The sequence below is a fragment of the Chelonia mydas genome, chromosome 2 (genome assembly GCF_015237465.2).
Source record: "Chelonia mydas isolate rCheMyd1 chromosome 2, rCheMyd1.pri.v2, whole genome shotgun sequence".
Classification (NCBI taxonomy): domain Eukaryota; kingdom Metazoa; phylum Chordata; order Testudines; family Cheloniidae; genus Chelonia; species Chelonia mydas.
Genome location: NC_057850.1, coordinates 164,299,360 through 164,313,360, shown reverse-complemented (window position 1 = coordinate 164,313,360; position 14,001 = coordinate 164,299,360). Strand labels below are relative to the sequence as shown.

Genomic DNA, 14,001 nt, shown 5'->3' with positions numbered 1-14,001 from the left:
CATTCCTGTAGGCAAACCCCTATACCTGCACATTGCCCCACTGAAGTGAGTTGCAGTAGCAGGATTTCTGTTTAATCTAATAATTTACGAAAATGTTATGGAAGGGAACTCACCCATCCTTTATTATTCTTGTTTTATACTTCCTTTTTATTTTCTAATCTGGCATGTTTCTCTCCTGGACTGAAGTAAAAATAAAGTAGGCAAGAAGAATAAAGAGATCTGTTTTTTTAAAATATGAACTTAATGTAGTATGGGAGTATACATTTTATTCAATTTGGCTTTTACAAAGCATCCTACAGTTATTACCATTAACCTTAGTTAATAACTGAATTTAAGGAATTGTAGGTCAGAAGCTGAATATTTGAATAAAGAAAAGGAGTACTAATGGCACCTTAGAGACTAACCAATTTATTTGAGCATAAGCTTTCGTGAGCTACAGCTCACTTCATCGAATGCATCCGATGAAATGAGCTGTAGCTCACGAAAGCTTATGCTCAAATAAATTGGTTAGTCTCTAAGGTGCCACAAGTCCTCCTGTTCTTTTTGCGGATACAGACTAACACGGCTGCTATTCTGAAAGCTGAATATTTGAATGTACAGCATTGTGCATATGAATGTTTGTGCAGTGTTATGTCCAAAATAATCTGTTGTTCTGCCTCTGTATAAAATATTCTAATTTAATGGAAAAATCTATAACCTTTAATAGGGATGAAACCAGTAAGGACCTATAGATCTTTTTTTGTAAGTTATCCTATATATTTCTGTAGTAGAGATGTACAGTACTTCCCTATTAAATTCTATAGGGTGATTCAAAAAGCTCTAAAACCATTTTAATTTTCTATTAAGCTTCATAGGGCTTTACAGCTGGACATGTTTATTAAACTGAATAGAAGCTAGATGTGAAAACAATAGCAACATTACTTATAATTTTTATGTCACATCTTCAAAGGTCTGTACAGCCATTAACTAAATAATAGGGGCCTTATCTTGTTCCCATTGAAGTCAATGGTAAAAATTCCATTGGTTTTCTGTGGGAGCAGAATTAGGCCCTAGATTAGGGAAAACAGATTAAATAATGAGGGGTTTGGTTTTTTTTGTCTTACAATTATATGATCTTGTGTGGGATTTTTATTTCTGTTCTAACAAACATTTTATATTTAGGCCCTAAAACAAGGATACAGTTATGATGATTTCAACCTGCGTTAAATAGGTTAAGGGCTTGATCCTGAGAGCTAGATGCTCAGCTAGTTAAATCAGAGTATTTTCATTGAAATGAGTGGTGCCATGCCACTTGTCTGCAACTGAAAATCTGGTCCCATCTCCCTAACTCTTGTGAATAACTGCAGTGGGCTACTCACATTAAGGCTGCAGGACCAGAACTTCCAACAAAGCTTGTGGCTATTCTGGACATTGGGGACTGGTGTAGAGGAACAGAAAAATGAGGGGAGAAGGGTGGGGTAGCAGAGAGAAGTGAAAATAGGGAACAGAGAGAAGCGAGGAAAATACGGAAGAAGTGAGGGAGTGCAAAGAGACTGCTCCCTCAGTCAAGGACCAGTTACTCATTGATCACACCTGTGACCGCCATGAATTGAAGACACCCCAAAGATAATAGAGGGGATATGAGGCCCTGCAGTCCTCCTCCTCTTCTGTACTGGCAAGCCACAGAGAGAGGAGCTTCCTGCACCATGCTGAGTACATATCCGATGCACTCTCTGGAGCTCTTGCACAAAGCCAGCCTCATGATTGCAGCACCATGGAGGCGGGACTGAGAAATCTCACAAAAACTTGGGTCTCTGGCCAAAAGCCTAAGGTTAGGTAGGAGCTGAGGGTGAGACTCAGCACCATCTCCAATGTGAGCCTGTGCTTATCAGGCACAAACTGACTCCCGTATTTAATTTAAATAGCTGAATATGTATGTGGGGAGGGGGTGGGTATTTTTGTTGTTTGCTTTTTTTAAATACTCTGGTTCTTGTAATCATTTTAAATAGGTTCTTAAGCAGTAACTGAATTCACATTCCTTCTGTCTAGCTGGTATAAGAGCTAAGTATTACTAGTTATCATGTCCATGAGCTGTCTGGGAGAGGGAGTAGGGCTATTGGAGTCTGTGGCAGAAGAGTTGGGGAGCCCTGCTTCTGCATCTTTTGCTAGTTCTTCTTAATCGTTCCCATAGCTCCGCAGAGCAGAACTGAGCCCAAATCTAGCTCCTATGGGGAACGAGCTCTTTCTGTAACTCAGCGGATATACATTTCCACACTTTTTCTACTAATAAAAAATGTTACTACTTAACAGATTTCCCTCCGGCCCCATTCATGGATTGTGACTCCAGAGGGGTTAAGCAATAAACTTATTCAAATATCATAACTGCAAAACAGGTTAAAATAGGCCTACAGAAAGTAAGTTGGATCCATATGTCAAACACTGAGTTAACTATATATAAGTCACATAAGGTCAAATTTATCCCTGTAGTTAATGGAGTTACCTTAGGGATATATTTGGCATTTAGATTTTAAAAGTTTATGTGTCTTAATTATATTTAACTAGTCTTCATTTTTTGTTCTTGTTTTTTGATGCGCAGAAACTATGCTGTAGTCCAGATAGATAGTTGCAACCCTAGAGCTTCCACTGTGCGCTAAATAGAGAAGCATCTGCTCCCTGCGTCGGTAACTTAGTTTATTTTTACAGATGTTAGAAAAAGCATCAGTGGTTATAACTATACTTGAGCTGGAGGTGTAATTTGCAGCTTGGCCAGACATACATGTACTAAAACAGAAGTGTAGTCATGGCAGTGTGGGCATTGGTAGGGACGAGCTGCCTGAGTATGTACCCGAGGTCTGGGGCAGGATTGCACTTGGGGTGGCAACCGCTTCCCGCTTCCCATATTGCTGTAGCTATACTTCTATTTTCAATGCACTAACTCAAGCAAGATGTCTCGACTGTAGACATGCCCAATATTTTCAAAGTGTTGACCTAGATCTGTTCACGTAACAACAAATTTCTCACCAGTCCTGTCCAAAAAGGGAGTTGCATTGATCAACAATATGCCTTGTCTCTTTAAATGTTCAGGGAGCTCTGTGGTCTCCCCCCTCCCTAGTGCAAAGCCTCACTTTCATGTCAGTTAGTTTCAGTTTTGCAGACAGAACAATAAAGCGCAGGCAACAGACAGCTGTATGCCCATCAGCATCTGTCTATCTCCTCTGCTGGCAGCAGACAAACAAAAAGTAATTCTAGACCTTGTTAGAATTTGGCAGTTGAGAAGGTCTCTCAGCTATAGTCCTAAGTGCTGAGCCAGCAAAGCATTGGCTCCAGAGGGACTTAAGCATTTATCAAGAGTTCCTTCAAGGTCAAAACTTTAATACCTTGTTATGTGGTCCTTTTTTCCTCTGTGAATTCTGTTCCCTTTATTTTGTTAAAAAATCTTTAACCACTGAGCATGAAACATAATTTGGATTGGGCGGTACAAGGGGCTTGATCTAATGTATCTGAAATTCCAGTTTTGTATTCCGTATCCCGAGGTGGCAACCACGACTTTTGCAAGAGAACTTGAAGAGATGTAAAAACATCAGAACCCTTTCCGAATTAAGAAAGCTCCCCTTGCCCCACTCAGAGGAGACCAACGGGTTTATTAGCCACTTTGGTTGAAAATTTAAAGGTTACTTAGCAACTTGAAAGAGTCTGCCATCTGTGAAGTTGTAGATTTAGACCTCCACCTGATACCAACAAATTGCTCTCTTGTCTGGAGGGAATTCTCTGCAGCTCATTTTGGAAGTATTTTGATTAAACTCTGCAGGTGGACGGTCTGGTTGGCGAGTGCAGTGGGCTGGAAATACTGTCAGACCCTGGTGCCTTCTATTACGCTTATGAGGTCAAAATGATCAACTATTACAGGAGCTGCCTGAATCAATGGTGACTTGAATTTATAACTATCACTGTTGGGGAATTGTGTTGACTCAGGTGGTTTCTGGGAGTTTCAATAAAACAAAAGAGAGAAAAAGAAAGTTTCTTTGGTTAACTTGCATATAAAGTTAAAGGGATTGTTCACATATAAAGGGATTGTTCCTGTTAGCACTGGAAATCAACCTCATACAGAGAGAGAGAGCGAGCAGCAAGAAGAAAATCAAACAAGCTCCTACAGATCACTGTGCATTAGTCAGTTGCTTTAAATAGATATGAGTGAGGAAAAAAGCTGATAAAGAATACAGTGGGATTTTTCAGAGCGATGCAGATGATTTAGCCCCAGGTCCTCCATCAGTGTGTTTGTTTTGTTTGTTGTTGTGGTTTTTTTTTGTGGGAGGGGGCTAAAGGGGTGAGGGCGGAGTTCACAAGCTTGTCTCTTCCACTAACAGAAGCTGGTTCAATAAAAGATACTACATCAACCACCACGTGTGTTTCATTAAATTTGATGGAACACGTGGTTAAATCTCAACCAATCTTAAAGAAAATTTCAGAGTGGGGTGGTTTTCTCTGTATGAGTGTCTGAGTGATAGCTGATGTAAGAAGAGTAATTATCGACCATATTTTTTTTTTAAGGAAAGGCAGCTGATTTCTCCCTTATTTTATGTCCAGGCTGGGGATGGGAAAGGAGGGGAACAAAAATAGATTTTAAAAAATTACAAAGATAGAAAATAATAATAATAAAAAACCTCCCCTTAAAACTCTCCTTTCCCATGATGCTTCAAAAATCTTGACAACAGTTATTGTGCTGACCAGCGTTATCTCATTGTTCTTCCTGGTCTGTCTGTCTTTATCCATCTGTTTTCTCTTGTCTTCTACTTAAATTGTAAACTCTTTGGAGCAGGGAACATCCTTTGTTCTGTGTTTTTACAATGCTTAGTACAAGGGGTTCCCAGGCGCTATGATAATACACATAATTATAATAAAAACTCTGTCTTCTCTTACCCAACAATCCTTAAATCTGCTGGATTCTGATTTGCTGCTGTGATGATCCTAATAACTTAGTACATTTCCTTGACATCATCTCATATGTGGTTTATGCAGTACTCTACACCAAGCTCTCTCTAATAAAACTAAGTCTTTCATTCAAGCCATTTTGTAGGTAGGCATTGAAGAAGCGATGTGGCGCAATTAATTTTCTGCATCCATATTTCTAAGTGGCTTTGTTCAGATAACTTCTGATTAGGTCAAGCAGTCATCTGCTGGTCACAGACCACACAGACCACACAAATTTGAAGCTGAAAAAAACTTTATGTAGGGTAGGACAAAAAGTGGGTTTCAGTCTTTACTCTGGAGCAGCTGTTACTGGTATATAATTTGCTCCATGAAAAATCCTTAATTTGTCAGGATAATTTAGCAGTCCCTGTTCAAAAGTTAGTACATGGAGTAAGAAGAGGTGTTTCATGTCATGATAGACTTCCTGGATTGTATATTCATAGGTATTTTGTTTCTAGTAATAATACCTTCCATTAATACTGTCATTCAGCCAAGGATCTCAAAATACTTAAGGCTTTTGACTGCAATCCTTACTTACTTAAAACTTGCAATAAAATCTATGAGAATTTTCCAGAATATGGGCTGCAGGAATAATCCTAACTAAGGTTAAACTTAAGCACGTTCATATGTGTTTGCAATATTGGGTTCCTAGGCAATAAAACATAATTTTGAAGAATAACTGCCAAATACACATATTCTTTAACAGAAGTTATTTTGCATGATAAAGCTATTTTGACTTTTCCAATTAATAATGATGAAATTAATAAAAAAAAATATGGACAAAGATAAAGACTAATACATTCCAAATCATGCCCTATGGCATATTAAACAGTTATCTGACCTACCAAAATATCTATGCTGCTTGTTAGAACATACCTGGAAAGAATGGCCTACTCTTTTATTTTCTGTATAGGGTTCCTCTTTAATTAATGCTCTGTGTAAAAGGAGTTGGGAAAACTATTCACCATTCATTTTTCAGGTTTCACCCTCTTTTCTGTTCAAGGACAGATGTTGATTTTATATGTACATATAATTTATATATATATTTGGGTGTATACATACAGACTTGTTCACTAGTCAGAAATACTTATATATTTTATGAAAACACAGCAAACAGCTCGTAGTCGTAAAGCTTTTACCAAGTTGTTTGCTATTGGTTGTTACAAGTATATATGGTGATTGGGGTGAGCCATGTGTTATTGTTTCTGTTCCCTGATTGGATCAGTGTCACTGTAACTTGGTCTACAGCTGCCTACACTTTTGATGGCATAAGCAAGTTGCCTCCACACTGTGGCATGTAGTTACACACAGCGGTGAAAGGCTCCTACTCAGAGAGAGGCAGCAGGGAAAGGCTCCAGCAGTGGGAAGCTGCGAGAGACTTTCCCTGCTGCTGGAGTCTTTCACTGCAGTGGGGAAAGGCTCTGGCAGTACACTGCCAAAAATAGCAGTGTAGACGTGGGAGGCACTGCTTGGACATGTAGAGAATTGTGTACACTATGTACCCTGGGTTCAGGCACTCTACTCTGTGCTACTTTCCTCAGCTGTGCCTCACTGTTTACATTGTTGTTTATATCTATACAGCGTCTGTATTCTACATGCTGCTGTAAATGTAGACCTACCTGTGGGGGAGCTGTGATCAAATCACTGAGCCTTAGATTTTCTCAGAATGTGGATTTAGGAGGAGCCGAACCAGTCAGATTAAGAAATTTGTTGGACATTTTAAATTTTTTTTCTGGGCCACTTGAGTTAAGCTTTACTTGGGACATCACTATAGGAAAAATTGGTCAGAATAATTTTAATCTTTTCTCCTTGTATTCGTACTAAGTAATCCCATGAGGCATGTGCCTTCATAGTCCCAGCCATAAAATTGGGATCCTTTAATCTGTTTTATTTAAGTACTCTTTTTCACTGCTCTCATCGGGAGCTTTGTGCAGTCCTTCTTGCAATGGATACCATCACCATCTTTTCTTGTTTAACTGTGTTATTGCCAGACCTTGACCGGGGGCTTCAGGAAAACAGTCCCTACCTACATTGTCCTGAGTTGTTGATCAGGACTATATAGCAATATTTCATATCGTGTACCAACTACATTAATTGAATTTCCTGATCTCCAATTTGTTGTTAGCTTTAAGCAAACCTGCCACCAGGTCAACCCAGAGCCCCCCCGCCCCCAAGCGGAAAGGGGGTGGCCGGACCCTCCTCCGCCGAGGGTCACTCTGCCCCAGGCTTAAGTCACTGTCCCAAACAAATGAGTAACAATTTCAGCATAGTTCTATGTGTGAGGTCCGAGCTGGCAGCCGTGCATCGGATCACTGGAAAACACCTTCCATGTCAGAGCTTTGGACAGAGATCTGGCAAGCAACTCAACCCCTATGATGCTGCATTATTACTAAGCAGTGTTCTAGTTTGCAACTGGTGGAGGTGCTACTGAAAATAATATAGCTGTCACCACCTCCCATCATTTCTCCTTCAAATCATGGAAGATTTAGTCATACGCTTGCTACTGAAGAACTTGCCAGCCCATGTAAATAGAGACAAATTCAGTAACAGTACATGACTGCATCTTCTGTTCTGCCCATATGTCATGTTCGCACATTTAAATTGAGAATGAGTTTGCCCTATCAGATTTACATATTGTTAATACAGCCCAATGAGCATCTTCTTAAAAAACCAACCAAACAAACAAAACTCCCAAGAAACAAAATACCACCACCATAGCAACAACAACAACAAAAACACCTGCCTTGTAAATTACAGACAGGTTTGAGTCACAAATTCATCTGAATCCAGACTTCCCCAATGTTCAGAGGTAGTTCGGTTCCAGCCTTTTGGTTTGAACTATTATAGACATTATAGTCCAGATGCAAAGTTTGGATCCGAACTTATGTGCTGTTTGTGACTGTTAAGATGCGGTGTTTTGATCTGAGGCATCTCTGTTGGAAAGCATACGGTCACAATGTTACATTGTAATCTGGAACTATGATGCTGCCCAATTAAACAAAGCTGGACTGATTACCCTATTTGATATACAGAAGGTGACAGTTCAGCATTAGGACCTCATAGCTTCTGCACTGTAGATTGTTTACTGTGACCACATAAACTTTATATGAAAAAAGTTTGTTATGCAGAAATATGTGATTTCTATTGTAAATCTTTTTAAAAATCTATTATTCCTGTCTGTTTTTATTAAAGGAAAACCACTGCAGAAGAATTAAAATTCTAGGGGACTGTTACTATTGTGTATCAGGATTGACACAGCCCAAAACAGACCATGCCCACTGCTGTGTCGAAATGGGACTGGATATGATTGACACCATCACGTAAGTATCTCAGTCACTGTACTCAGGCTTCAGTGCCCAATGGGAAACAGTATTATCCCTGCCATGTTTGTGATGTGTGTTATTAAGGGAGTGGCAGTTTCTGCAGGAACTATGCTCATTTAAACCTTTACAGTGGTACACTTGTGCCATGAGAGAGTCTTGTTTTTACACAGTGCATTCTAGGCACTGCTTTTCTATTCCATTTAATCAGTTTGATGAGAAAAAATGAGTTTGTGCATGCATGCACATGTGCCGCGCAGTGAGGGGGAGAGAGGAAAGGGGAACTCATGAACTACCTCTATTGCTATTTGCCATAGCAATATGCATTGAACCAGTAAGCAGGGAATCTAATTCCTGCTTGTTCAATATTAAAACTGCTCTCAGTTCACCCACTTGTATGTAAATGCCAAACAGACTTTGATGTATATCTGTTGTGTGTGTTCATATTCCCAAATCAATTGTTCACTCTGATTTTTGCCTTTCTGTGTGTCATTTTGAAACTTTTATTTTGCCTTTCATCAGACATGCAATGTGAAATTCATTTTGCCTCTCAGAGAAGTTTTCGTTATGCTTCAGAGCTCTGAACTGATTGCCTTTATACCAAAAGGCGAAGTGTGAATGTGAGAGAGTTCTGAATGACCTGCTAGTTACTAAGCAAGAGCTGGAAATGTATTTCATATACTGACACTGGGGAGGGAGAAGGGGGAGAAGAATTTGTGTGGTTTCTTCACTACCATGTATCTAATATTTTACAGACAATATATATGTGAACACACAGACACATAGTCATGCTACATATAAATACACACTGAGTTACGTAATGCTAGTGCCTTTGGACTAGATTATGGCTTTGCCACAAGCCCTGTGGGAGCGACTCTCCAGGAGCCCTGATCTGAAGGGGGATAGTAATTGGCTATTAGTTCTTACGAGAAGCTATTTACTGCCCCTGCCCCTTGCATTGGCCATCCCCTTTACAGGAGAGGACCAGAGCTAAGGCTCCACCTCTCCTCATTACTTACCTGCTTGGGGGAGGAAGAAAAGTGATCCTTTCACGCCTGCAACCCCTTAGTCCCCAGCAGAGGTACATAGATCAAGGTACAATCTAGCCTTTAATTTGAAAACAGGCAATAAAGCATTTTCTGCTATAGTTTTATGTAGAGTGATCAAAAACTTAAAATGACTTGAAGTTATATGATTTTTGAAAAGCATAATTTGTATGAATTTGTAGTCCTCAGTAACATTTCAGTACTGATTTTAAAGAAACGTTATGAAGGGCCTATAGTGCCTTGCTTAGTAGTATCTTTCTGTCTTAGGCTGCCTGTCAGTCTTTATCTATCCTACATATTTGGAGCCAATATCCGTGTGTTATCTTGCAGAGCCACGTGATAAATGAATTAGCCTGTAACTTTGATCATTTCACCTCCTCTCTGCTCACTGATCCATCTCTCTCAGGACTTAGGCTAACATTCCAGTCACTATTGGGTAGTTTCTGCACAGTTGCCATGTTTGTCTACTTTTTAAACCAGCTTGCCAAAGAAATGTTTCCTCTGCAGTCCAAAGGTGAAATTTGCAGGCCTCCCTGCTCCCAGAATTCTAGTTGCCCAAGTTGCAGAATGGGCAAATTCAGTTCTTGGTCAATGACAGATATCTGACAAACCTCTAAGTTTTGAAATGGGAGCTTCCCCACTTCCCTATGCGGGGGACTTAGCTTTCACTTCTAGCCTAGGAATGGCTCTGAATGCCAGGTTTAAATTGGTGAGATATTAAGTACTTTTTAGAGGTATTTTTAATGCATTAGTTATATTTCTGAGACGTGAACAGCAGGACGAAGATACTGGGAGCCAGAGCATGCTGTCTGTTATACATGTGCAAAGTCCAGTTTAAGCAATCAGACCAGTGCACGTGCAAACAGGATAATTGAGGCCATAGTTTCACAGTCAGAGCATTATGAAAAATAGTCCTCATAACATCTGAAAAAACTCTCTCACACATTGCAATGAGTATTTTTGTCTATCATATGTGACATCTCTACAATACATGATGGTATGCTGTGTTGTAAAAGTCTTACTGGCACTTGCAACCTACATAACTCAAAAGTGACTCTGCCACCTGTATGTAATGTGACTATCTGAAATGCATGCTGATAGAACCTGAAATACATGCTTATAGATCCTGAAATGCATGCTGATGTATACACCACACCATCGTGTATTCCATTCAAATAAAATAGCTGTATAAGAGCCAGATCATGCTGCTTCATGAAGGAGCTTGGAGCTGTGGAAAATTTTATGGGGTTCTCTTCAATTATTATTATTATTATTCCAAATTCTTTTGTGAGATGGGTTTGTCTGCATTGAAGTCATGGCAAGGATTGTGTCTTCTAAACCTTGCAGATCCTTTGGAGATACATGGCAATAGACACACAATTCTGTATCTCCATACCAGCTCTGTGGTGGCATGGCATGGCTCCATTAGACTTCCTTTAAGGAGAATTCCATAGTGCAGAGAAAGGCAGGGAAGAATCTGATATAGCTAGTGGCTGTATCCCATTTCTGTCTCCTTGTGGTACACTGGCTCAGGCATGATTTAATTCTATGTCCCATTTATCAAAATAACCAAAATTTTAAGAGGTTTGGATAAACATGTCCATTTTTAGCCATCCATTCATCCAGTATAAATTCCTGTTGTGTATGTATGTATATATTGTGAAATCTGTAATGCATTTTAGGATGAAAGGTGATATACAAACCTAAAGATCTATTATTATTTCTTTTACTGTGTAATAATTATTATTTTAGATATTTTTGTTATGTAAATACAGTTAAAATGTAGTAACAAGGGATATTTCAGCAATTCAGATATACACTAGGATCAGAATCAATATTGTCTTTACTAAACAAATGTATCCTGCAAAGCCATCTATGCATAGCATTCCTTCTGTAGTAAATAGGTGTTCCACTTATAGAAAGTCCTTGAATTGGGGAGAAGTAGAGTTAGACATATAGACCTTCTACAAATTCTGTGAACTTCTCATTTAAAATGTACGCAAAGGCACTGCTTCTGCCTCTTACCTATTTTTAAATATGAAAATTAATCTATAATTTCATTAGTTGGACTCTCTTTCATGTTTGCATTTATTGTCTGCTATCATGATAAAGTAAACATCAATGAAAAGTCAAATTAGAAAAGAAGGAATGAAGCAGATGGGCTGCCGTGTATTATCTAGGCATGGTCAGTGAGAACTCATGGTAGAAGATAAGTAACAGGCAAGTTCAGCATTTTCTTTTTGACAGGGTTTAATAAATTGGAAAAGACAGCACAGTGTGTGCATTGGAGATTAGGAGATGGTGGGAGAGGGCAAGATGAAAAAGAGTCAAGGTTGATGGAGCAGTAATTGATGGTGTCAGATTTATAGAGAGAGTTAAATTGGCGGAGGCCAATCCTTCATCTTTCACACATTTAAGTAATCCATTGATTTCAATGGAATTACTTGTGTGAGTAAGGATTGCAAGACCCAGACCTGCTGCATATGCCTTCTGTTAGTTTAACTAACATAGAAACTGTGATCATCTCAGAAATCAGAAGAGGGTCAGGGAACAGCTATTGTTGCCTTTGAAATCACTGCGAAAATTTTCCTCACTTTAATATGGGTGTACCAGGGTGGCCTGCCCCTTTAAGGGCCAGGAACCTAGGACCAACCAGCCCTGTTCAGTTTATCAGACTCAGCTGGGGAGGGGGCCAGGTGAGCTTTGCAAACAGCTGAGATCCCTCAGTTGAAAGCAGGGAGCTGCAGGAGAGAGGTTGGCTCCTATGACTAGCCCTGGAACAGAAAGATAGGGGAGTAGAATGAAAGACCTCTGAGTCCCAGCAGCCTGCGCTGATTGTGAGGTTTGATTGAATTAATAAACTGGTGCCCTCGAAGAGGGGCCTGAAATGCTCTGGGCATGGCAGTTAGGCCTTTCTGAGAAGGTTGGGGAAAAGCGGACAGGCAATTGGCCTTGGAACTAAAGGGGAAACTGAGGCAGAGGCCCAGTACATAACACTGTGACAGGGAGCAGCATCCAGTCAGACATTGTTGAGCTGTGTGTGCCGAGATTAGGATTGATTGGAATGTATAGCCAAGCCAACAGACGTTCACAGAACTCAAGAGCCTGCTAATAGGATTTTGTTGATGCATAAGTAAAAAAAAAAAAATTTTTTTACTTCTGTGCAGAGAACAAGCTTGGAAAATTTCAGACTCCAAAGGAATTTAGTTTGAGAGTGTAATGAGCAAATGAAAAAGGGGATGAAGGCACAGTTTATAATGGAAGTTGAATTTCAACTTTAACTATTTGTCCATCGGTCTGGTTAGTGATTCCATATATGAAGATGCTGCTATTCATCAATTCCATGAGCTGTGGAAGCATTTTAGGTATTTAAATTACCTTTCATTTCAGGCAACGTCAGAGCTGTAGAACTAGTGGGCTTCTCAAGGTCTATTTGCCCCACTGCAGAAAACGTGTATTGCTGGTATAAATCCTTGTCTGGAGAAAGGTTCCATCCCTAGTATCAGCCTTGTCACATTACACAATGAAATGAAAAATCATCTGTTTGAGCTGTTTGATGTTCACCTGGTGGATCTTCTGGAAGGGTTTAATGATTAGGTAATCACAATAGACATTTCCAATTTACAGGAACGTGAAGAGTAAAGCTTTCTTTGGGATGGACAAAAAAGTCCTAAGTGTACAGAGTTAACCCCTGATCCTCCAAACACTTGCACATGTGAGTAGTTCTATTTGTTTCATGGGATAACTCACGTGCAAAGTTAAGTCTGTGCACAAGTACTTGCAGTAACAGGGTCTTAGACTGTAAGCTCTTTAGGGCAGGGACTGTCTTTTACTACATTTTTGTATAGTCCCTAGGACAATATGGTATGTGCTCTCTAACATGTCCAGGCAGATGCTCCTTTTCTAAATGCCCTAAATATGGCCCTGCATTTAGGTTCCAGTTGATGGTGCTTCTCCTTGTTACCAGTAGAGTGATCCAAGAGGAGTTGGGAGATTCTCTAAGAAACTTATTGAAAATTTCCTATCATTGCCCCAACTTCTTTCTTCCTCAGAGTAACCTCTTCAAATTCACACTCCAAGTCAGACTAAAGTCAGTGTATGAGGCATCTCTTTCACAGCAGTACAATGCTTAGGCTACCATATCCTATCCTTGTTCTGCATGCTGAATTCCTCTGTAGCCCTATGGTAACAGGGCAAAATTCACCACTGTGCAGGGGTACAGCACAAGGTGTATGCCCCATTTAAGTCTTACCTTGATGGATTAAGTGAGACTGGAGGTGGAGTTAAGTGTTACATAGAACTTGTTGGTCCACAGCATGGGTGTGAATTCTGCCCATAAATCTTCTTTATCAGATTCATTAGTGACATAGTTAAACGTGCCCATATTCTTTAGCTTCTCATCAGTATGTGGCAGGTGTCATCATTTCACTCTTTAATAGTATTTAAGCCAGGGATTCTTTTTCTTCATTTTATTTAAATTGCTTGTCACACCTTGAAGGTTTCAGTCATCAGTATTATTTACAAGGGTATTTTACTTTCAAAAATCATATATTTATTATGTAACTGCCAGGGTATATTTATTATGTAACTCCAGTTTTCCAAGCTGCTGGCTACTCCCCAGTAGAGTGGGTGGAAGTGGGAGCCTCAGCCTCGTTTAAAGGTGGGAGATTTATGAGTCTTTAAACAGA

At 39.7% G+C, this 14,001-nt stretch overlaps 1 protein-coding gene across 1 annotated transcript in view; it reads left to right on the top strand.

The window, feature by feature from the left end:
* The window catches only part of ADCY1 (adenylate cyclase 1), a 222,860-nt gene that overhangs the window by 130,392 nt on the left and 78,467 nt on the right, over positions 1–14,001 (top strand). Inside the window, exon 5 of the mRNA XM_037889968.2 lies at positions 8,140–8,267. Within this exon, the coding sequence (XP_037745896.1) occupies positions 8,140–8,267 (128 nt within the window). The remainder of the gene's footprint in view (positions 1–8,139; positions 8,268–14,001) is intronic.